This window comes from Chionomys nivalis, chromosome 2 (assembly GCF_950005125.1).
Source record: "Chionomys nivalis chromosome 2, mChiNiv1.1, whole genome shotgun sequence".
NCBI classification, from domain to species: domain Eukaryota; kingdom Metazoa; phylum Chordata; class Mammalia; order Rodentia; family Cricetidae; genus Chionomys; species Chionomys nivalis.
Genome location: NC_080087.1, coordinates 19742696 through 19768613, shown reverse-complemented (window position 1 = coordinate 19768613; position 25918 = coordinate 19742696). Strand labels below are relative to the sequence as shown.

General features: G+C 40.6%; 1 protein-coding gene and 1 pseudogene across 2 annotated transcripts in view; one reads left to right on the top strand and one right to left on the bottom strand.

Annotated features, from left to right (window-relative positions):
* The window catches only part of Lats1 (large tumor suppressor kinase 1), a 38348-nt gene that overhangs the window by 7871 nt on the left and 4559 nt on the right, over nucleotides 1-25918 (bottom strand). Inside the window, exons 2-6 of one of the 2 annotated variants that reach the window (XR_009055972.1) lie at nucleotides 19322-19803; nucleotides 13870-14017; nucleotides 5784-7294; nucleotides 4608-4670; nucleotides 3262-3277 (exon numbers count right to left, since the gene is read on the bottom strand). Coding sequence is in view for 1 of the 2 variants with exons in the window: in XM_057754473.1 (XP_057610456.1) it covers nucleotides 2695-3277; nucleotides 5784-7294; nucleotides 13870-14017; nucleotides 19322-19669 (2590 nt within the window). In the remaining variant the exon portion in view is untranslated. Of the gene's footprint in view, nucleotides 1-2694; nucleotides 3278-4607; nucleotides 4671-5783; nucleotides 7295-13869; nucleotides 14018-19321; nucleotides 19804-25918 lie in introns of those variants that run through there. The other variant, XM_057754473.1, reaches the window with a different exon arrangement.
* On the top strand, nucleotides 21906-22085 carry LOC130870629 (U2 spliceosomal RNA; annotated as a pseudogene).

Genomic DNA, 25918 nt, shown 5'->3' with positions numbered 1-25918 from the left:
GTGGCTTGCATGGAAGAGGCTCTGGGTGCCGGTCCCCAGCAGTACACACAAACACAAAAGTATGGCATGAATTTGCAGTTCCAGCCTCAGAGAAGACAGAGGCAGGAAGATTAATTGAGCCCAGGTATTCCAGACCAGTCTAGAGAACACAGAAAAGAAGACACACTAGACTATTCTATAAAGACAATATAGGAGATGACACAAATGTGATCTGACAATTACATTAAATTGGATGGCAAGGAAGACCAAACGAGAATCTAACATTTGCTAAAATGTAAAAGGCAAGAACTCAACCACATGAAATTCAGAACAAGTCTTTTCATAAAGAAATAGCAATAGAAGGTAGACCAGAACAGTCAATAAGGGAGACATGCGGGCTGGAGAGATGGCTCAGAGGTTAAGAGCATTGCCTGCTCTTCCAAAGGTCCTGAGTTCAATTCCTAGAAACCACATGGTGGCTCAAAACCATCTGTAATGAGGTCTGGTGCCCCCTTCTGGCCTGCAGGCATACACGCAGAGAGAATATTGTAGACATAATAAATTAAAATATATATAAAAAAGTTTTAAAAAAATAAGGGAGACATGCAAGGGCAACACACAGATTTACAGTGAAAAGATATGGGAGAGTCTGAAGCAAGAGAGCAGAAAGAGCTGATATACGATTAAAGAAAGCAGATCCTACAGCACAGCATGTGGGGAGAACAGGAAGAGACAGGTGAACTAGATAACTATAGGAAGCTTGGCTGAGGATGGTAGAATAGAGCTACAGAGGGACTCAGCCTCCTGGGCAGGTGCCAGCGCTAGTGTTCTAGAACTGAGAAGGAAGGAATTGAGCAGACAGCTGTGGCAGCTCTTTGTTAAGTTTCAACAGCTATTTGAAATCCATGTGCAAACAGGGAGAGATCGTTTCTAGAGAGACATAAAATCATTAACATATATAGGATATTTAAAACTACTTACAGTACTAAAATTAACCTAATTGTAATAATCACCTGGGAAATTTCATGAAAATATAGTTTCCGCAGAGGCAGGTGGATCTCTGTGAGTTCGAGACCAGCCTGGTCTACAAGAGCTAGTTCCAGGACAGGCTCCAAAACCACAGAGAAACCCTGTCTCGAAAAACCAAAAAAAAAAAAAAAAAAAAAAATATATAGTTTCCATTTTCCAGAGAACATTTTTCAATCAAGAGTCTGAAACAGAGCCTAGGAATTATACTTTTCAGAAGAATCAGAGGTAATAAAGTGAAGTGTGGGGATACTTAATTCTAGCCACTCAGTGAGCTGGATAAGGGAGAACATGCCTAGAGAATCCCTGATCTTGGGAAGCTGAGGCAGGACTGTGAGTTTGGATTCACCCTAGGCTAAACAGTGAGTTCAAGACTGGCTTGTGTCCCAGGTAGATCTCTGTGGATTCAAGCCCAACCTGGTCTACAAAGCAAGGTCCAGCCAGAGCAATTATACAGAGAAACCCTGTCTCGAAAAACCAAAAAAGACTGGCCTGTGATACATAGTGAAGCCCTGCCTCAAAATTAAATAAAAAAGAAATCCATCTGCTGTGTTCACAGATGCCCAGAAGGTTAACACTTACCTTAGAAATGCTATAAGCACTAAGTTAGAATATATGTAAAGCACCTAGGATATAGTAATTATTCAACAAACATTGGATCAACTTACACTTCCATTAGCGCTTGGAGGGTTCTTGGTGAGGCAGTGTGGTATAAATAACATGGGCCCTGTAATCAGCCAAACCTGGGTTCAAAGCCTAGCCCTTACACTTAATTTCTGTCTGACCTTGGACGAGTTACTTCACCTAAGTCTCACGTCTTCATTCTGCCTCACAGTGTCATATGATTAAACAGAATCATGTGCACGTATTTAGGGTCAAATAAGTTGTATGACAGTCATACACATAAATAACAGTGAAAACAAATATATGCAGTAACATGGAGAAATCTCAAAAACAAAAGATGTAAACAAAAGAAAAAGAAACACAAAAATGCATATAGAATGATTATATTTAAATAGTTTCAAGAGTAGGAAAAATAAAGTAATTCACTGCTGACAAATATAATACATAATGCTATAAAGTATGGTGTCCAGGTCTAGTAGCACAGGCCTGTAATCCTAGTTAAATAAGAAGCTGAGGTTAGAGGATCCCAAGGTGAAGGCTTTCCTGAACTACTGAGTGTTAAGTTCACCTGAAGTCTGGGCAACCTAGTGAGAGAGCTTGTTTCAGAATAAAAAATACAAAGTGGCGAGACTACAGCTCAGTGACAGACTACCTGCCTAGCAGGCGGGGACCTGAGAAACAGCAGCAGCAGCAAAACCGAGAAAAGTGAAGAACGGATTACAAAGTTCTAAATAATGGATGACTCTGAAGGAAAGAAGGGAAAATAACAATTAAAGGTATCTAACAACTATTGGCTATCTTGGTGGACATAGAGGCTTTATTCAAAATTATTTTAAAAACTGACACATTTCAAAAGTAACAAAATTTTGTAGCAGTTACCTACATTTTAATAATATTTCAATGAACTTTATACACTCTTAAACTTTATAGATCTATGTGTAAGGGATTCACCTAAATTTTATAAGAGAGTTTGAAACTTATGCCTACCAGTCTCACCCATTGTTGAAGTCATCGTAAGTTGTACTACATACGGTGAGTTAAAATGGAATTTACAAGCTCACTTACCACTCTGGTAGTATTTGGAATCATGAGTCCATCTGAAGCCAGTGCACAGACCAAAGTCAGTCAATTTAATATGGCCATCTCGGTCAATCAAAATGTTATCAGGTTTAATATCTCTATGAATAAAACCCATTTTATGAACGCTTTCAACTGCACAGGTAAGTTCTGCTATGTAGAATCGTGCCAGATTTTCTGGAAAGATGCCCATTCTAATTAACAGGCTCATCATATCACCCCCAGGAATGTAGTCCATCACAAAGTACAGGTTGTCCTTATCCTGGAATGAGTAATACAAGCGAACTACCCATTCATTGTCGGCTTCGGCTAGAATATCCCTCTCGGCTTTAACATGAGCAACTTGGTTTCGGAGCAGAACATCTTTCTTTCGTAGCGTTTTTGTGGCATACAGAGCTTTCGTGTCAACTTTCCTTGCTAGACAGACTTCACCAAAGGCTCCTATTCCTAGTGTCTTTATCTTCACAAACATAGACTTGTCCATTTTAGCCCTTTTAAGACGAATATAGTTAGACTCTTTCTGGCAAAGCATCTTTCTCATTTGATCCTGGGCATCTTGAGATAATCCAACCTAGGTAAATAAACTAGATGTTAAATAAGGAATTGTATTTGATAGCAAGAAAAAAGCTTAAAAAAAATCAGGCATATTTTTGAAAGTTAAATGCATAATGATTTTTAATAAAGCATGTTAGAATTCTAGAATGTATTTCAGAGCAAAATTAATGATCAGAGTCAAGCTTGAAAGCTAGTTAAGCAATACACAAGGTGAGTCTATATGCAAATTCAGCTGTGGAGAGCAAGTAGAAGAGGCCATCAGCAGGCTTCTAGTCCTCTCTGAAACACTCACAGAGTAGTTTCCCAAAAGACAACAAAACAAGTTCATTAGCATGCATTCTCAACTCTCTCCGTGCATATTCCCACATTATAGGGCTAGACCACCTTCACTAAATCGTTTTCCTAGATGTCTAGGCCTCAAATATTTTCCCCATGATTTTATATTTCACAGAGAAAAATTTCTTCACTCCAGGTTCACTCATTCTTATGAACAAAAAGAAAGAAACAACAAACGGCTCAGGAGGCAAAGGCCCCTGTGGCCAAGTCTGACTCTCCCAGTTTGATCCCTAGCACCCACATGGTAGACAGAACCAACTCCCTCATGTTGTCCTCTGACCTTTACATGTTCTCAGAGGCTTGTGTGCACATGTGCATGAACACATAACACACATATACATACAGAGAGATACATATAAATCAAAATGTAACTAAAAACTTTTTAAAGAAATAAGTCATGGTAATCTTTCTTTTTCTTTCTGAGAACGTCAGTGTAAAGATGACACTCCTAGCCTACCTCTCACAACAAAGTGCAACCTGCTTAGCATCTTTTAAATATTCTGAAATAATTTTTAAAATTATGATGAGTAAAGGCATTATAAAAAAAAAACCCAGATAAATGCAAAGCTCAGCTTCTAAGCAGTGACAGAATACCTGGACAGAATGCAAGGAGTTTCTTTGGCTAATAAAGAATATTAAAGTTTAAAAGGACAAGACTTAGCCGGGCAGTGATGGCACACGCCTCTAATCCCAGCACTCAGGAGCAGAGGCAGGCAGATCTCTGTGAGTTTGGGACCAGCCTGGTCTACAGAGTGAGTTCCAGGACAGGCTCCAAGGCTACACAGAGAAACCCTGTCCAAAAAAAAAAAAAAAAAAAAAAAAAAAAAAAAAAAAAAAGAGCAAAAAAGGACCACACTTAGAAAAGTAGAGGCTAATTTTAGAAATTCAAGACTAATCTCAATACAGCAACCTCATGCTTCTGTTAGGATGTGCATTTGCATGCAAAGTCTTTTCACAGTGGTAGCATGCCAGACTTAGTACAGAACTCTTTCTCTTAAAATCTTACTTGCCTACACAGTAATGGAGGCTACAGAAGTCAGCAAAGCTTCCAACACCATGAAAGTTTAAGTCAGCTATTAGTGAAAGTGAAGAGGAAAAAGGAAAAATAAACTAAGAAAATACATAGACTTTAGTAAGAAATCTAAGAACAATGTGAATAAAAGAATTTGTGGTATTTCTCATTTAACATAATTATTTATAGTAAGAAAATATTGGCTGGGTAGTGGTGGCACATGCCTTTAATCCAAGCACTCGGGAGGCAGAGACAGGCAGATCTCTGTGAGTCTGAGGCCAGTCTGGTCTAGAGTGAGTTCCAGGACAGCCAGGGCACAGAGAAACTCTGTCTGGAACCCTCCATACTAAAGTGAAAAATAACATACTGAACTCAAGTGAGACTTGAAATAATCATTTTATAGCTCTCTCAGGATGTAAAGAAGTATAATCACTTTGAGTGGCAGACGCAAAAGGAGGAAAAATTCAAAGTTTTGCATTCTGAGCACAGGATACAACCATGATAGTGAGGGCTCAACCACAGTACCTACCAACGGCTTCTACTTGGGATCTGAAGGGAGTGCTCAGTACTCTGATCTCAATGTATTCAACAATTTCAGCATACTCTCCTCAAACAGAATTAGAAGAGGAAAGTAACTGCAAAGAGATGACTTTGGCACTTCCTTAATTTTTTTCTTTCTGGTGTGTGTGTGTGACAGTCTTGTTACTGGAACAAGGCAGTCTTGGCTGCCTTGGAACTTGCAACACAGGCCTCTCTGCCTTCTGAGTGCTGGCATTAAAGGTGTGAGCCACCATGCCTAGTGACTCTGACACTAATAATGTGTACATAGAGAATAAACACCAAATTCTCAACTAAAAAGCAATGATTTTAATGTGTATTGACAGATAACCCAGATATTTCTATGTATGTTATAAAATAATGTATAAAATCTAGAAATTAACCCTTGTTTTAATTTCTATATCCCATATACTATAATGAATTGCAGATTTACATCAGAACTTTATTATAGGAAATGATGAATAAACCACTGAAATGCTATAAACAAAAATTCTCCCCAAGTTTACTCAAATTGTTGGCAACACAATATAATTAGCTGTAAGAATACCAGTGCACAGTACTTTAAAATGCCAAGGAAATAGATGATCAAGCATAAAAATATTTTTAAGAGTTTTACCCGCATCATTTCATTTTCTAACTGTTTTTTCCGATGCAGACGTTGCTGATGAGACTTCAAGACATTTTCTACATGCTGCTCCATAAAAAATTTGAAGGCCTGAGGTGAGTAGCTCTGAATACGAGACTCTCTTCGTTCTTCATCTTTCTTGTTTTTCCTAACAGTGATAGGTGAAGTTGTAATCTGTTTCTTTTCTTTATCCCCACAATCAACATTTTCCAAACTTTTCTCACTATCTTCTTCCTTGGGTAAGCTAGACTGATCTTCTTTGCACGGTTTATTTACTGATTCATATGGAGGAACAGATGGGTTTTGGTGTAGCAGATGTTTTGGATAAGGTGGTGGTGGACCTTGATAGCTTGGAGCTTCAGCAACAGGTGGAATGACAGGCACATTTGGAGCTGTACTCTCAGGAAAAGGGGTAGGCTGAACAGTCTGAATTGGCTGTGGCATCCAAGAAGGATGGGTAGGGGCTAAAGCAGTCTGCAGCTCTGGTTTTAAGACACGCATGCTTTTCACAGGCTGTTGAATAGGAGCTGGTGTGATCGCAGTGACTGTAGTGGCTGAAGGCTGAGAATTAGCAGAGTGACTTGGTCTACTTCCTAACGGGTTATTAAAAGAATTTGACCTCACTGGTATGTTAGGTTGCCATGTAGGAATTTCATGCCCACTGTTTGGCGATGACTGAACAGGAGCAGAGGATGACTGGGGCCAAGTTGTTTGCAGTCCGGGTACATTAATATTATAAAGCTCCATGTTATGACTGTTCCTGTTTGGCACCATCATCGATTGAGGAATATTTCCATTTGCGTATGATGGAGGAGCAGCAGATCCCCCTGTTTGTAAAGTAGAAGGGCTTTGTCCATTAGTTGGGGTCAGAGGATATGGAGGTGGTGGCTGCCGATTCACAGCACCAGCAGGGACATTTTGGTGCATGATAAAATCAGTCTGACCACCGCCGTTCTGAACTCCAGGTCTCCCTGGTGGAAAGTTAAATTTGTTAGTACTTTGCATGATGATTGGTTGTCTGCCAACTGGAACAGAATTAATGCCTCTCTGTCCCTGGTTAGGTGGACTCATGGCAGAAGGGTTAAGAGGTGGTGGAGGGTAGCCCTCCTGCCATGCCCCAGGTGGAACAGGAGAGATTCGGGAGATTACGTATTCCATGCTCCCAGAGTAGCGCTTTGTCTGAGAGTTTGGTTCCCACGAAGGGGGAGGTGGAGTTGTGCCTCGTGGAGGGGGAGTCTGGCCTCTTGGAGGTGGTGGAGGAGTAACACTCCTAACTTGTGGTGGTGGGGGGGGATTTACTCTCTGTCCGTTGCTTGGGTGAGCTTGAGCAAATGCTGCAATACCAGATCCAGATAGGGGTCTTCCTACATCTGCCTGTGAGTTGGGGCTTTCAGAACGATAGACCACATTTTCTCCTAGAGGTGGGCCATGTCTCTGAGGAACTAAAGATTCTTTAGAACCTTTCCAGCTTTGTTTTCGGTTAATTGATTGTTGCACATTTCCTATGATTATAAAAGAGAGAAAGTCATGTTTTTTAACCTCTCATTTTAAAATAATTTATCTCAGAATTCTGATACTACTAAATGATACTTAAGTTTAAGAATTGTAAAATAGGAATAAGTCAAGAGATCAATTTTACAATGTAACATGAGTAATAAAAACCAGAGACAGATACTGGGGTTCAAACTGAAGATCAGAAAAGCAAAACAGCCAGTCACTGGCTCTTACCTCTTTGTTATTTATGTTTTAATAAATAAAGCTTGCCTGAACGTCAGTGCAAAGTAGCCACACTAGTTAGCCATACAGGCCAGGCTGTGGTTTCACACATCTTTAATCCCAGCAGCTATACCAGTTAGTCATAGAGGCCGGGCAGTGGTGGTGCATACCTTTAATGCCAGCACTAGAGAGGAATATAAGACAGGAGGAGACAGGACTCATGCTCAGTCTCATTCTGAGGATTTGTGGAGACAGGATCACCATTTTGGTTTGAGATAGAGGTAAGAGCCAGTGGCTGGTTGCTTTGCTTTTCTGATCCTCAGATTGAACCTCAATATCTGTATCTGGGTTTTTATCACTGTGTTACATTATAACGTGTTGAGTACAGGTAATAACAATGCATTCTTGGGGCTGGAGAGATGGCTCAGAGGTTAAAAGTGATTGCTACTCTTACAGAAGATCTATGTTCAGTTCCCACCACCCACAAGGCAGCTCACAATAGTAACTCCAGCTCCAGGGTATCCAACACCCTCTTTTGAACTTCACAGGCATTAGATACATGGGTTCACTTACATACATGCAAGTAAAACATCCATAACCTAACAAAAACCCAATGCATTCTCGAGAACTGTACAAGATAATTAACTGACTAATTATTTCAAGGCTCTTAATTGTCATTTAGCCTCGGCTGGCCTCAAATTCTTGGTCTTCCTGTTCTAGACTTCCATGTGCTGAGAAAATAAGGGTATACCAACCCTGCCCAGATCTAAGAGTACATTTTAAGTATTCCCATCAACCCCTCCCCCAATAAGTGAGATAAGCTAGATAGTTGATGTTAGTTAGCTTGATTTAGCCGCCACCACCAAAGGTTAAGAAATAAAGTTTCAGCACATGATTTTACTTAAAGACATAGTTATTACATTTCATTAATTTTGTGTATGTATGTGGATACACATGTGCCACAGCATGCATATGTAGGTCAGAAAACAACTGACCTTCCATTATGTAGGTCACAGGAATCAAACTCAGTCTCTCAGGCTTGATGGGAGGAATGTTTTTGAGACATCCAGGTTGAAGTAAACTTATAATGTACATACCAAGTTTGAGGCTAGCCAAGGATACTGAGACCTTGTCTCTTTTTTTTTATTTTTTAACTTCATTCTTATTATTAATATTACCTTTAAATTTTTAAAAATTTTTTGAGACAGAGTTTCTTTGTGTAGCCCTGGCTGGCCTGAAACTCATGTAGACCAAGGTGCCCTCTAACTCAGAGATCTGCCTGGCTTTCCCTCCTGAGTGCTGGGCTTAAAGGTGTTTGTCACCACCTTCTAGCTATTTTTAATATTCTTTTGATTTTTATTTCATGTGCACTGATTTTGCTTTCAATTCCTTTTAGAAAGCTAGCTCTTCTCCAGCGCTTCCTACCTAGGGGACACATTTAGACTTTCTTAACTGGTGAGTCCCTTCTTCTCCCCTTTCAGTATTTCTCCTCCCAAATACTAGGGCCTGACATTTTTTGTTTTGCATTTGGAAGGCAGGGTATTGCCTTGTTTCATTTTCTTCCTGCCCAGTGATAGGGAATGAACCTGGGTTTTTCGACAAGCACTTTTTTTTTAACCTGTGTATTACTTCCTACCAGTAAATTTCAAAGAACTTGACAAGTTTTTGAAGTTCTTCATAGATATTGCTGTCCAGAAAAGGGTGGTATTCTGTCATTTTACAGTGAGAATGTCTGTTTTTTTTTTTTGTTGTTTTTGTTTTTTTTGGTTTTTCGAGACAGGGTTTCTCTGTAGCTTTGGTTCCTGTCCTGGAACTTGCTCTGCAGACCAGGCTGGTCTCGAACTCACAGAGATCCGCCTGCCTCTGACTCCCAAGTGCTGGGACCACCGCCCGGCCTGAATGTCTGTATTTTTAAGACCTGCCAAGTTCTCTGAAATATTTAGTAAGAAAGAAAGTTATCCATAGTAGAGTAAATGAACAAGTAGGATTTAGTAAGAATGATTTTTTCTCCTTTCCTTTTTCCTTTAAAAATTTATTTCCTAAATAATCAACATATATATATATATATATATATATATATATATATATATATATATATACACACACATACACACACATACCCATTCAGGTTTCCATGGAAAGAAAATATTGTGGCTATTAATAGTAATATGGTATTTAAAAAAGATATTTATTTATTTACCTTGACACAGGTTCTAACTATGTAACCCTGGCTAGCCTGGAATTCCCATATACCATTACCTTAATTTGAGATTTGAAACTTCCCTTTATTGTACACTGTAATGACTAATCTTGGTTTGACTACATCTGTAATACACCTGTTGATGGAGTCCACAAAGATACGCAGTATGACAACTGACGTTTGGAAGGTGACCCACTAAAGATTTACACATCTGATGGAGGATAAGTCACTTAGGCACAGTCTGTGAAACATGCTGCCTTTTGATTAGCTGGCTGTCTCTAACTGCAAACCCTTAGCAGTGTATTCCTCACATGTCGGGTCGGGCACAATCTTCCCGTGTTCTGTTAGTAGGATGACTTCTTCCTACGCAGTATTTTCTGGCATATAAAACAAGCTCTCATAGTCCAGTCCCACTTTATGCTGAGAAACTTTGAAGCCTGTTCTTGACCTACAGCCTGACTGACAGGGCAAATTGGCCAGATAGAATGTCCTTGTGGAGAGATCACAGGAGGAACTTCCAAAGAGCAGAATTGCAGGTGTCGAGCCTTTTAAATACAAGTTCTCTGAAGATTTATGGCAATTAGGTGCTACTGCAGGAGTCAGGCCTTGTTATAACATAGTCCTTCAAGAGATCAATAGCACCCAGGTCTCCTTCACTGACACTTCTTGCTCTGATTCAAAATAGCAATTACGGCCCAGCACTTGGGAGGCAGAGGCAGGCGGATCTCTGTGAGTTCGAGACCAGCCTGGTCTACAAGAGCTAGTTCCAGGACAGGCTCCAAAACCACAGAGAAACCCTGTCTCGAAAAACCAAAAAAAAAAAAAAAAAAAAAAATAGCAATTACGGTACTCAACTTCATTTGGAAAAGCAAAAAACCCAGGATAGCCAAAACAATCCTATACAATGAAAGAACTTCTGGAGGCATCACAATCCTTGACTTCAAACTCTACTATAGAGCTACAGTACTGAAAACAGGCTGGTATTGGCATAAGAACAGACAGGAGGACCAATGGAACTGAATAGAAGACCCAAATATCAATCCACACATCTTTGAACACCTGATCTTTGATAAAGAAGCAAAAAACATCAAACGGAAAAAAGAAAGCAAATTTAACAAGTAGTGCTGGCATAACTGGATATCAGCAAGTAGAAAAATGAAAATAGACCCATATCTATCACCATGCACAAAACTCAAATCCAAATGAATCAAAGACCTCAACATAAAGCCAGCCACACTGAACCATATAGAAGAGAAAGTGGGAAGTACACTTGAATGCATTGGCACAGGGAACCACTTCCTATATAGAACCCCAGCAGCACAGACACTGAGAGAAACAATTAATGGGACCGCCTGAAACTGAAAAGCTTCTGTGAAGCAAAGGACACAGTCAACAAGACAAAGTGACAGCCTACTGCCGGGCGGTGGTGGCGCACGCCTTTAATCCCAGCACTCGGGAGGCAGAGGCAGGCGGATCTCTGTGAGTTCGAGACCAGCCTGGTCTACAAGAGCTAGTTCCAGGACAGGCTCCAAAGCCACAGAGAAACCCTGTCTCGAAAAACAAAAAACAAAACAAAACAAAAAGGCAGCCTACAGAATGGGAAAAGATTTACACTAACCCCACATCAGACAGAGGTCTGATCTCCAAAATATACAAAGAACTCAAGAAACTGGACACCAAAAGATCACATAATCCAATTAAAAAAAAATGGAGTACAGACGTAAATAGAGAACTCTCAACAGAGAGATCTAAAATGGCTGAAAGACATTTAAGGAAATGTTCAACATCCTTAGTCATCAGAGAAATGCAAATCAAAACAACTGTGAGATTCCATCTTACACCTGTAAGAATGGCCAAGATCAAAAACACTGATGACAACTTATGCTGGAGAGGTTGTGGGTAAAAGGGAACACTTCTGAATTGCTGGTGGGAATGCAAGCTGATGCAACCCCTTTGGATGCCAGTATGGCGATTTCTCAGAAAATTAGGAAACAACCTTCCTCAAGACCCAGCAATGCCACTTTTGGGTATATATTCAAAGGATGCTCAATCGTGCCCCAAGGACATGTGCTCAACTATGTTCATAGCAGCTTTGTTTGTCATAGCCAGAACCTGGAAACAACCTAAATGCTCAATCCTCAATCGAAGAATGGATAAGAAAAATGTGGTACATTTACACAATGGAGTACTACACAGCAGAAAAAAATAATGACAGCTTGAATTTTGCAGGATATTGGATGGAACTAGAAAACATTATTTTGAGTGAGGTAACCCAGACACAGAAAGACAATTATCACATGTACTCACTCATAGGTGTTTTTAAACATAAAGCAAAGAAAGCCAGCCTACAAACCACAATCCCAGAGAATGTAGACAACAATGCAGACACTAAGAGAGACTTACATAGATCTAATCTACATGGGAAGTAGAAAGTAGAAAAAGACAAGATCTCCTGAGTAAATTGGGAGCATGGGGACCTTGGAGGAGGGTTGAACGCGAGAGGGGAGAGGCAGGGTAGGGAAAAGAGAAAAATGTAGAGCTCAATAAATATCAATAAAAAAATAGCAATTAACACTTTGTACCAGCTTTTGATGCAGTAGACTGTTTTTGTTTATGTCCTAAGAGTCAGCTGACAAAAAAGACTATTTATTGACTAACCATGTCCAGATGTTATTAATTACACTTAAGAAATGTAAAATAATGCACTTAATCGTTGCCTTTTCCTTATAACTTTCAACAATTTAGTTTTCTCCCTTTTGTAACTTGTAGTAGCCCCTTTAAGAGAAGGCCAGTGCCTCGCCATAGTTGCAGCTGTGGTTAACTACAAACTAGCTGATATGTTTTGCTAGGTAGCTTCAAACAATGCCTGTGTCTCTGGGAATCTTCATTGTAGGTTTTTTTTTCATTACTAACAAGCTATTAATGAATGAACACGTGTGTGTGTGTGTGTGTGTGTGTGTGTGTGTATATATGTTTGTAACTGCAGAAAAAATAAAGAGTATATGAATAAAAAGAACGTGTGCGAGAAGAATCTTTTCCTATCATCAGACTGTAGTTCCTACGGTTACTGTGGCTTCTTGTTTTGAACCCTGAGTGAAAGCTTTTAGGGCAGGTCCTTAAAAGTTTTCAATAACCTGTGAGGGATTTTCCTGCTCGGCTCACTTGAGGTGAGAAGACCCACCTTAAATCCGGGCCACACCTCCTGGTGGCAGCACACAGAAGAGGACATGAAAGGAAGCGTTTGCTTTTTACTTGCTTGCCCTCAATTTTGCTGGCAAATTCACCTATCCTATGGCTAGGACACTGCTTTGCTGGTATAAGAACCTACTTCTTTAGGATTCTAAAAGAGACATGGACCGAACAACTACTGGATCCTTGTCCTTCTGATCAAAAGAGACAGTCATTGTTGGACCAACCAGACCACATCCTGTAAGCCATTCTAATAAATAACCCTTGTAGGGGGAATAGAAAGATGGCTCAAAAGTTAAGAGTACCAGCCAGGCGGTGGTGGCACATGTTTTAATTCCAGCACTTGGGAGGCAGAGGCAGGCAGATCTCAGTGAGTTCGAGGCCAGCCTGGTCTACAAAGTGAGTTCAAGGTCAGCCACGGCTGTTACACAGAGAAACCCTATCCAAAAAAAAGAGACAGAGAGAGAGAGAGTACTGAGAGAGTACTTGTTGCTCTGTTGGGATTCAGTTCCCAGTACCCCATATGGTGGTTTACAACTGCTTCAGAGTCTAGACCTCAATGGGCACCAAGAGAGTATATGTTACACATACATATAGAAATCACAGTACACACATACATAAAATACAAATAAAATTTAAATAAATTCCCTTTCATTCCTATAAATTCTGTTCATCTAGAGAACCTTGATTATACAGTGTTTGTGAGTCTGTCTCTCCATGTACTCCCATCCTTCCTTTCTTCCTGTTTGTTTGGAGACAGGACCTCCTGTAGTTCAAGCTGACTTTGAACTCATTTTATAGCTATTGCTGGCCTTGAATTACTCCTCCACCTCCCATGTGTTAATATTACCAGAAATCTGCCACCATGCCTGGTAATATCAGCAATTTCTAAGACTTGACATATTCAGGTGTTTTACAATATATGGTAAAAGAAGAAATAAGAAAAGACAAACAACTGATATGATGAATCACCTGGTTTCATGCTGGCATTAAGAGGCCTGGCAGCCGCTGCAGCCATCTGCTCTCGACGAGGATCTTGGTAACTCATTTTGCTAATAAATTCAACAGCTGCTTCTATGCTTCTGTTATTAGTTTTCTGAAGAGCTTGAATAACCATGTCCTAGTACAAAATTTTTACAAAAAGAAACATAATTTCAATATAATTAGCAGAAGTAAAGAATGAGACTAGTAAACACAAGAGAAATTCCTAGTTATAAATAAAAAAGACAGAGCCTCACCGCTGGGCGGTGGTGGTGCACGCCTTTAATCCCAGCACTCGGGAGGCAGAGGCAGGCGGATCTCTGAGAGTTCGAAGCCAGCCTGGTCTACAAGAGCTAGTGCCAGGACAGGCTCCAAAGCTACAGAGAAACCCTGTCTCGAAAAACTACAAAAAAAAAAAAAAAAAAAAAGACAGAGCCTCAAACCTAACGATATCTTATTTCATTATCACTTACTTTGTGTACATGTGTGCACATGTGTGTACTCAAGAATGACAGGGTGAAGCCGGGCGGTGGTGGCGCACGCCTTTAATCCCAGCACTCGGGAGGCAGAGGCAGGCGGATCTCTGTGAGTTCGAGACCAGCCTGGTCTACAAGAGCTAGTTCCAGGACAGGCTCCAAAACCACAGAGAAACCCTGTCTCGAAAAACCAAAAAAAAAAAAAAAAAAAAGAATGCCAGGGTGAGTGTGTGGTGGTCAGAAGTTCTCACCTTTATTAGAAGATCCTAAAGCCATTAGGTTACCCTGCTTGTCAGCAGGCACCTTTATCTCCTGTTTTATCTTTATGTAACATAGCTACTGCTTCCTTCTAGTATTAATTTTTGGAGTAAAAACATCAATATGGTTTTGATTATTTTTCATTCTTACATAAACAAGGATTATCATATTTCAAAAAGCAATAAAAATACTGGACACGGGCCAGTGATTCTTAGCGGATAAATATGCTTGCCATTTTAGGCCTGGTAACTTAAATTCAATCCCTAGAGCCTACATAAAAAAGAAAAGAGAGAACAGAATCCACAAGGCTGTTCTCGGACCTCTACATGTGTGTCACATCACATGCCTGCCCCATATCATGCACACACCTAAACAATAATAAAAAAAAATTAAAAACTTTAAAACACTGAAAGTCACTTTTTGTATCATTAAAGTGTTTTAGTAAGTACTTTTGCCAGTATGTCTATCAGTAAAGGAATTCCTTGCTAGTTTTTATTAAGAGGTTACATCTGCCAGGCATGGAGATAAAAGCCTTTAATCCTAGCACTCTTTGCAGATAATCTCGGTGTGATTCTCAGCACCTACACAGGTAGGTGTAGTTTACAATCTTCAGTTGTAACTATAACTTCAGTTCCAAGGAATCTACTGCCCTCCTCTAGCCTCAGAGGGCACCTGCATTCATATGCACAAATCCACATTTGGACACACATATACACAGAATTTAAAATAATAAACAAAATAAAATAAAAAAGGTGTCAGATCCTCTGGAACTGGAGTTACAGACCACTATGAAGGACCATATAGGTACTGGAAACTGAACCCAGATCCTCTGGGAGAGAAGCTAGCTCTGCTCTAACTGAGTCATCTCTCCAGTCCCAAATCACTTTCATATTCAAAGCATTAATTGAATTTTTGTTAAAAACAACCAAACTCAATCTCTAACGGAAACAAGGTATACTGTGATCATGTTTATGACAGTCAGATTTTGCAAATTTGTGATACTAAGAAATTAACTCTTACTTTGAATGCAAATTTAATTTATAAACTGGTTAAATCAAGCAAACTGTAACTATGCTATTAACCATCATATGGTAGCACCATATCACTGGCAAGAAAACCCATTATTGTTTATCAATAAGTTGAAATCATACTTTGTTAAATGATCTAGAATTTAAGCCTACGGTTTTGGTGATTATTATCCTGACTTTTTTTTTTTTTTTTTGTGACAGGATCTCAATTAGGCCATTGTGGCCTTAAACCGGATATAAAACTTAGCATGATCACCCCACTTATACCACCCAAGGCTGTGACCACAAGGCATATATCATACAGCCAGTTTTATTACCCTATATGAACAACAAAAAAAAAACTATTGCTATGATTTAAAATATTTTCACATAGCTGGGCAGTGATGGTGCACGACTTTAATGTTAGCACTTTGGGAAGCAGAGGCAGACAGATGGCTGTGAGTTCAAGACCAGCTGTGAGTTCCAGGACAGTTTCCAAAGCTACACAGAGAAACCCTGTCCTGAAAGACCTAAATAAATAAATAGATTCACACATGTAACAATGTCAGTTTAGTGTTCAGTACTTAAAATAGAGTATTAGTGTCAGTGTGAAAAAAGAATGTTCAAATCAGCACCTTTAATACAAGTGCTATGTGATTTTTAAAAAATTACATAATTATGCTTCCATATTCTTGTTTGTAAGAAAAAATACCTTTAGTGATTATGTATTTATGTCCTCCAAAAAAGCATCAAAATTTAACATTTATGCCTATTAAGGAATTAATCTTGAAATATTTGAACTTTTAATTCAGCAGTTACCAGAAACATTCTCAGAAAATAAGAAAGAGAGAGAGAGAAAGAAAAAAAGAAAGATAGATGGATGGATGGATGTAGGTGGGGCATAATGCTGCACATCTGTGATCACAGCACTTGGAAGACTGAGGAAAGAGACTGAGGAGCGTGAGGTGAGGCTGGACTAAACAGGGTTCCACACTAACCTGAGCTATACAAGACCCCGTCTTAAAACAAACAGACTCCCCTCCCCTCAAAAAAAGGGCAAGTGCTGGTTAGTTTTATGTCAACTTGACACAAGCTAGAATCATTTATGAAGAGGGGGAAATCTCAATCGAAAAAATATCTCCACCAGATTGTTTGTGGGCAAACCTATGGGGCATTTTTGGTATGTGGGGGGGAGGGGCTGAGTCAGGGTTTCTCTGTGTAATCGTCCTGGCTATCTTGGAACTTGCTTTGTAGTTCAGGCTGGCCTCAAACTAACTCACTGAGACCTTCCTGCCTCTGCCTCCCAAGTGCTGGGATTACAGGCATGCACTGCAGCCACCACCTGGCCTATGAGGCATTTTCTTGATTGATGTGAGAGGGTCTAACTCATTGCAGGTGGTGCCACCCTTGGACAGGTGGTCCTGGGTGCTCTAAGAAAGCTAAGAGGAGCAAGTCAGTAAACAGCACTCCTCCACAGCTTCTGTTCCAGTTCCTGCATCCAGGTTCCTGCCCTGAGTTCCTGCCTTGGCTTTCTCAGTGATGGACTTATAAATTGTAAGGTGAAATAAGTCCTTTTCTATTCAAGTTACTTTTCGTCATGTATTCTTACAGCAAAAGAAACCCTAACTAAAACAAAAAAAAAAAAAAAATGGTACCAGATTCATGGAATAGTTCTGTGGCAAGACTGTTTTGGGGAAGACTGTAATTCTGGGTGAGAAAAGCCATTGAGTGTTCAGAGCTTATGAACTGCTGTGGGAATCTAGAAGATAATGCTAAGGCTAAAAGGAGACCAACACCACTGAGGTAAAATATTCCGGGCAGTGTTTCCTCAGAGTTAGTACACAGAAGCTGTGGTTCCGAGGGAGCCAAGGCTTTACCTAGTGCTAGCAGCCAAACCTGGTAAGTGTGTAAGTTTCTAGGTAGTACTAGTTTTGAAGCATGAAGGAGTGATGAAGATCAGCTGAGGCTTGGCACTGTGAGAGGCCAGGAAAGGCCAGTAGTGAATGTGTAGCCTCAGTTGAAGCAGAAGTCCCAGGATTTGAAGAGGTCATCGAGAGAAATTAGAGCTTGATGCCAAATGGCAGGGCCGGAGTGCCTGAAGAGAGCCCAGAAGACGCAGCCTAGCTGCAGTGGAGACCCAAACATTTTGGAGATGCTAGTGCAATGGGATGTCTGCCAAGGACAGCAGCAGCTGTGCAGTGGAGCCAGCCTCAACCTAGTGTGTGGACGGCAGAGCCAGAGAAGTGCCACTGACAAGGCCCTGGGAGACCAGAGGACTGTCTGGGATCCCACACATTAATCCTTGGGGTTTTTTTTACTACTGCTAAACTTTGGATTTCTTTTGATCTGACTGTAACTGTGTCCTGGCTCTTCCTTTTTAAATAAAAAGTATGTAATTTTTTTTGTTGTTGTTGCTATTATGTTTATCAAGACAGGGTTTCTCTGTGTAACAGCCCTGGCTGTCCTGGAACTCACTTTGTAGCCCAGGCTGACCTCGAACTAACAGAGACATACCTGCTCTGACTCCCGAGAGCTAGGATTAAAGACGTGCTTGGCTTGTAACTTATTTTTTATTTTACAAGAGCCCACAGTCATCCCAGAACTTAAAGTCCTCCTAACCCTGTGTTCCTAGTGAGCCACCATGCCTGCCTATGATTCTTGATGAGTCATCATTGATTACATTTTACATAACTGAGTTTTAAAAATATATTTATTTATTTTATGTGTATGAGTTCTGGCTCTGTGTATGTATAGGCACCATGTGCTTGAGGAGGCCATAAGAGGGTATAGATTCCCCCTGAATTGGAGCTTAAAGATGGTTGAGAACCTCCATGTGAGTGCTAGGAATCAAACTTGGGTCCTTTGGTAGTGCCACCAGTGCTCTTAACCTGTGAGCCAAGTTTCCAGCTGTACATAGCTGATTTTTATCTAAAATGATTTCTGCCACCTAAAATATTCACTCACAAAGAATGTTGTTGTGAGAAACAAAATTTTATTAATAATCAGAACAAAATATGATTAATTATGTTATGAAAAGGACTCACAGGAGTTCTGGAATAGATAGTAAAGATTTGGCTTTGTAGCTGGGTGGTGGTGGTGCTTGCCTTTAATCCCAGCACTTGGGAAGCAGAAGCCATCAGATCTCTGTGATCAAGGCCAGCCTGCTCTACAAAGTGAGATCCAGGACTGCCAGGGTTACACAGAGAACAAAAAACAAAACAAACAAAAAAAAACAAACAAAAGGATTGGCTTTGTTCGCCTTAACTTAATTGGGCCTGGGTGACATGAACATTCTACTTAGTTACTGTAGTTCTCTCTCCCTATGATGAATCTAGATTTCATATCCTTGGAGCTATCACTTTTCCAGCAACAACTGAGATCACACAGCGTTCACATTTCACTCCCCTGCCCCATCACTTATGGCTTTCTTCAACTGCACCTCCACTCCGGCATCATAACCTCACCTATAGAAATTCCAGGATTTAGGACTAGCACAGAAGAAACTAGAGAAATAATTACTTTGTCATACTAATCAGTAAGATTGTAAATATAGCATTCTTTGTTAATGGAACACACAAATTTGCATGCACAGCTGCATCCGTCCTCTCAAAGGAAGACTTCTAGATGAGCTCTCCTGACAGGAGTTTGCCTTACAGGATAAGAAGAATCATGTGGTTTGTTTTTGTCTTTAAACATTCTTACCTCATCAAAGCCAGCAGCCTGCAAATCCTGAAACATCTGTGGATTGACTTCTGAAGGGCTCCGGGAAGAACTCGTTTCATTTGCGAATGGTAATAGAGAGTTTCTAATTTCTTGCAAGGCTTTATGGTGTGTGCCAAATTTGGGTGGATTTCTCACTTGCCTGGGATCTTCAATCGACATCTTGTTCAGGTTATGCTCGGCCTTTGCAGCATCAGATGGTTTAGATAAATTCCTAAGCGATTCTCGGATCTCCTGCAGCATTTGTCGGCTGCTGCCAGGGTAGTTGCTGGCAGGAAAGGTCTTAGGCCTCATCTGTCTGTACCCTTCTGGTTTTTCAACCCTCTTCATGAAAGCATCTATATGTGGCCCCGTGAAGCACTTCTTCAGGGCTAACCCACAGACTCTGAGAGATTCCTTCTGAGAAAAGGTGAAAGGAGAAGTTCCCAGGAATGTCAAAATCCTTTACAATTGAAGTAACTAACCTAAAACATAAAATACATAAGTAAAGCTATAGTGATTATGAAAGCAGCCCCTTGTATGGGGAAAGCCCCACTGCTATGAGAATTGATAGCTCCCAACTGCAGCTCAGACTTCATCAAGTAGTACTGCAGAATCTAGGTAAATTGTTTCACTTCTCTGTGCCTATTTTCCTAGAAAGTGGATTTACATTATTGGGACTAGCAGTTACTTGTGCCTCCCCCCTTAAGACTGCTTTAGTAAGTATATAAAGCACATACAGATGTAAAGAATTACTAAGTGAATCTTTTTTTTTTTTTTTTTTTTTTTTCTTTAAATATTTATTTATTATGTATACAATATTCTGTCTGTGTATGCCTGAAGGCCAGAAGAGGGCACCAGACTCCATTACAGGTGGTTGTGAGCCACCATGTGGTTGCCGGGAATTGAACTCAGGACCTTTGGAAGAGCAGGCAATGCTCTTAACCGCTGAGCCATCTCTCCAGCCCCCTACTAAGTGAATCTTAAGCAAACTCCCTCTCCAATTTTAAATCTTGGAAATCAGACTTCAGTGTAAGATTTATTCATAAGAAAGATACTAGTGCTTTTAAAAGGTTCCACATGACTTTTTTCAGAAGATTCTAAACGTGTTTGGGTTTACCAAACTACCAGATGTGAACAAGGATATCTATGTCCTAAAAATGAAACCCAGACCATCAAACCAGGCAGTAATCCCAGCACTTAGGAGGTAGAGGCTGGAGATTTCTGGTTTGTAGACAAGGACAGGCTGGTCTACAGAGTGAGTTCCAGGACAGTTAGGGCTACAGAGAGAGAGAAAAACAACAACAACAACCTTAGGACATCAGGCTTGCATTCATTAAGTGCCTTTACCTGGCCCTTCAATTGTTTGAATAAATGCACTGCAGCAAACGTTGTATCCATGCACTACTTTCTGTCTTCCTGCATAGCTCTAACAACAGTCATGTCTCAGTTCTGAGCTATGGCAGTTAAAGGTTCAGATTTGTAATCCTTGCTTCAAGGATTGTAACAGGGTTTATTTTAAAATAGTGGGATTATAACATGGAGGAAAAGTGGCTCTCTAAATTACTGCATTGAGTCCTCCTGATTACTACTGGACATGTGAGCAAGAAAGGAACCTCTGTGGGATTAAACCATCAATATTCTCTTATTTATTACTAAAAGGCAGTATCGTTATAGCTTAAATATGGCATGCCCTAGAGACTTTAGGAAGTGCATCCTAACTAAAGGAAGTAGGTCACTGGATGTACATCCTTAGGGGGCTATATATCGTCTGAGGTTCCTTTCTGACCTTACTGTCATGTGAGATGTTCTGCCACGCACTCCTGCAACCTCCAAAACTATGAACCATAATATATTTTTCCTCCCTTAACTTATCCAAAGTAATCTGTCACAGTGATCAAAAGTCTAAGAGAGGGGCTAGCCAGATGTCTCAGCAGGTAAAGATGTTTGTTAAGTGTTGAAGGAGCCACGGGCCTGTGTTCCTGCCACCCAGCTCCCGACCACCTGGCAAGCTTATGCCCCGAAATAATTACACAGAAACTGTATTCTTTTAAACACTGCTTGGCCCATTAGTTCTAGCCTCTTAATGGCTAATTCTTACATCTTGCCTAAGCCATATTTAGTAATCTGTGTAGCACCAGTCTTACCGGGAAAGATTCAGCATGTCTGACCTGGCGGCTTGCTTCATCGCCTCTGCCCTGGAGAGGAGCGGCATGGCGTCTGAGCTCACTTCCTCTTCCTCCCAGCATTCTGTTCTGTTTACTCCACCCACCTATGTTCTAACCTATCAGGTCAAGCAGTTTCTTTATTAATTAACCAATGACCTTCCTCCATCAGTTAAGCCTGATTACCTGGGCTCGATCCCTAGGACCCACTGTACAATAAGACAGTAGATTCCCAAAGTTGTCCTCTAATGTTCACATGTGTCATGCTGTATGCAAATTCATACATGTACCCATGAATAAATGACAAGAAGATGGGTAGTGGTGGCGCATGCCTTTAATCCCAGAACTTCCGAAGCTACAGAGAAACCCTTTCTCAAAAAACCAAAAAAAAAGACAAGAAAACATTTTTAGGTTTACTTATACTCACTTCTGGGCCTTTTTGCTAAGATCAAATATAGTCTCTTTTTTTATTAGTATACTATCTGACTCTTCTTCCTCTGAGAACAAAATGGTAGATTTTTGGAGCTGAGATATTGGAACTGGCACTTGTTGTATCCATTCACACACCAACCTGATACTGCATTACCTCCAGACAATCGCCTCTTCATGGGACTGGAGAAATGGCTCAGCGGTTAAGAGCACTGACTGCTCTTCCAGAGGACCGGGGTTCAATTCCCAGCACCCACATGGCAGCTCACAACTGTCTGAAAATCCAGTTCCAGGGGATCTGACACCTTCACACCAATGCACATAAAGATAAATAAATCATAAAAAAAATTTAAAAAAGCAGGTGGTGGTGGCGCAAGCCTTTAATCCCAGCACTCGGGAGGCAGAGGCAGGCAGATCTCTGTCAGTTCGAGGCCAGCCTGGTCTACAAGAGCTAGTTCCAGGACAGGAACCAAAGAGCTATGGAGAAACCCTGTCTCGAAAAATCAAAAAATAAATAAATAAATTAATTAATTAAAAAAGACTCTTGTACTAAACACAATGGGGACTCACTTTGGAGCTAACACTCTTGAAGTCTTACTTTCTATGTTGAAAAAGTATATATGCTTTGTAAGTAACCAAGTGTTTTTAATGCTCCATGAGCTATTTTTCCATCTGGACTGTAAAGTGCACACATACAAAAACTTACTTATATAAAAATTTAAAATGTTCTTAATTTTTTTTTTAATCTAGCAGAAAATTAGTATCAAAGAAGGGAGAGTTATACCTCTGACCAAATGGTTCAGAAACCTTTGAAATTGGTTTAGAGGAAGAATTTAGAAAACTTTTGTGGATGTGGGTGAGAGGCTTCATTCAGAAGGACGAGAACAGAGCCTCAGTGGCAATTCTGGAGGGTGGGCAAAAACCAGAACAGTAAGAGAAACAAAAACAAAAAAGGTTGTGTTCGTGAGATTTCAGACTGAGAAATGAACTAAATGTCACCATGTTGTAACATGTTCTGGCTAAGAACATGTCCTGAGAATTTCCATTAAAGTAGAATTGAAAGGTGCTGAGTTTAAAGGAGAAAGTTTCATGGGAGCTCAGATTATGGCTTGATTATTGCTGACTGCCTTAACCAGACTTACTGTGAAAACTGGGAGGAAAATGCAAGAGAAAAATTGAAAAAAAAATGAATAGTTTGACCAGAAAAGGTAAATATTCAAAATTTCAGACAAGGATGGTATGGTTGTGAGAGCTGGCATTAAAAAGAAACCACTGAGCCAGGTGATGCTGGCGTGCATCTTTAATCCCCACGCTCAGGAGGCAGAGGCAGGCAGATCTGACTTCCAGGCCAGTCTGGTCTATAGAGCAAGTTCTAGGACAGCCAAGGCTACACAGAGATACTTGAAACTTGGTCAAGAAAGAAAGAGAGAGAGAGTGCCGGGCGGTGGTGGTGCACAGCTTTAATCCCAGCACTCGGGAGGCAGAGGCAGGCGGATCTCTGGGAGTTCGAGGCCAGCCTGGTCTACAAGAGCTAGTGCCAGGACAGGCTCCAAAGCTACAGAGAAACCCTGTCTCGAAAAACTAAAAAGAGAGAGAGAGAGAGAGAGAGAGAGAGAGAGAGAGAGAGAGAGAGGAAGGAAAGGGGGAAGAGGAGAAGAAAAGAAAAGAAGGAAGGAGAGAAAGAGAAAAAGGAAAGGAAAGGAACCACTTTCCTTTTTGGAAAGATGACTCAGTTGTTAAAAGCATCACTCTTCAGAGGACCAGGGTTCAATTCCTAGCATCCCCTTGGCAGCGCACACCACCTATAACTCCAGCGCTCTAGGGGATCCACTACCCACTTCTAGCCTTTGCCAGCAGCAGGGATGCAAGTGATACATATACGTGCTTATAGGCAAAACATCCAAACACATAAAATATTTTTAAAAAGAAAAGAAAAAGAAATCACTGCTTTGTATCAGGATAGAAAGGAAGATCTCAGATACTGCCAGACTACACCCATTACAGGCTCAATATATGAAAGAGTAAGCTCATTTGATTTTCCATTGAGAAGTCAGCACTTTTGGGGTACTGTTTTCAAGGAGCAGATTAGAAAGTTGTTTTTCTAGGACTTACTAAAGTATGCTCGGTCATTCAATCAATCAGAAAGCCCATGTGCAGGATGGTCCAGTCAGGAATTGAGCTTGTAGAGGCCTTTGCAGCACCATTCAAAATTCAAGTTACAGGATCTTAAAAAGGAAAGCCTGAATATTATTAGGCCATGTGTAACTGTGCCAAAATTCTTGCAGGCAGCCTTTGAAAGAACAGTGCAAGACATTGTTGAGGTAAAAGCCTAAATACAAACTGGGATCCCAGGATGTTGGAGATGCCAGGTACATAGAACATATGTCAAGGACAGCTGAAGTCAGTAAATGAAGCTGGCCCAAGAGATAGGCCATGTCAAACAGCAAAGGGCCCAAGCACTCAACATTATGCTATCATGGACCCAGATGCTGGTCAGGGCTTAGTTTGGGATCTTACTTTGTTCTCATTCCCCCTGTTTGAAGTAGTTTACTCTGTATCACTATGTATTAAAAATACATAATTTACTTTTCTCATTTTCCAGGGGCTCACAATTATGAATTTGCCTTGGGCCTTAAGAGACTTTGGGTTTTTGAACAAGAGTGGAATTATTGGCACTATGGGCATAACTGGGAACAAAACTGACGGCATTTTGAAGTGACCACAAGCCTTTGGGGCCTAATGTGGAGAATGCCTCCAGAGGTTCACTGGTAAAGTCTAGGTGCCCAGCGGGTGACCCCTACTTTGGGAGGTTCCAGAAACATATTTATTCATTTTAGATTTATTTATTTATTATGTATACAACATTCTGCCTCCATGTATGCCTGCATGCCAGAGGAGGGTGCCAGATCTCATTACAGATGGTTGTGAGCCACCTGTGGTTGCTGGGAATTGAACTCAGGACCTCTGGAAGAGCAGCCAGTGCTCTTAACATCTCTCCAGCCCCCCACCCCCCCGCCCCGAAACACATTTAAAATAAGAACACTGGGCTGGGGATATACCTCAATGGTAGAGCAACTGCCTAGCATGTCCAAAACCTCAGGTTTGGTCTACCACACCACAAAAAAAATTAATCAATTAAATTCTGATACTGTCAGCTCATCTTCCAGAAAAGTATACCAATTTACAACTCCTTCAACAAAGTATGGCTAACACAGGCTGTATCAAGTTTCAGTAATCTTTATTACTATGATATATGAAAAGTTAATAATAAGGCAGAGAATTTTATTTATTTATTTTTATTTATCATGTATACAATGTTCTGTCTGCATGTATGTCTGCAGGCCAGAAGAGGGCACTAGATCTCATTACAGATGGTTGTTAGCCATCATGTGGTTGCTGGGAATTGAACTCAGGACCTCTGGAAGAACAGCCAGTGCTTTTAACCTCTGAGCAATGTCTCCAGCCTCCCAGGCAGAGAATTTTTAAATGAACTCAAGACAAAACAGTGTGGTGTTATTTAGTTTGTGTTTTAACAAATAAAGCTTGCTTGAAGATCAGAGTGCAGAGCTAAGCCACTAGAGGCCAGGGAGTGGTGGCACACACCTTTAATCCCAGGACTCGAGTCAGAGGCAGAGGGATCTCTGTATGTAGTTCAAGACCACCCTGGGCAACAAGAAATTGATCTAGTCTAAAAGAGCAACAGAGTTCACACAAAGGTGATTCCAGCACTTGGGATCACATGCCTTTTGTCCCAGCACTACGGAGGTGGAGACAGGAGTGATATGGCTGGGTGGAGCGAGAAATATAAGGCGGGAGGAGACAGGAGCTCAGTGCAGTCTGAGATAGCAGTCTGAAGCAGTCAGTCAGAAGATGCAGTCTGAGGACAAGATCACCCTTTCAGTCTGAGAATTTGGTAGAGGTAAAAGGTCTCCCTAGCAGCTGACTGTACTGCTTCTTTGACTCTTTAGCTTTCACCCTCTAATATTGGACTCTGAGTTTTATTTAA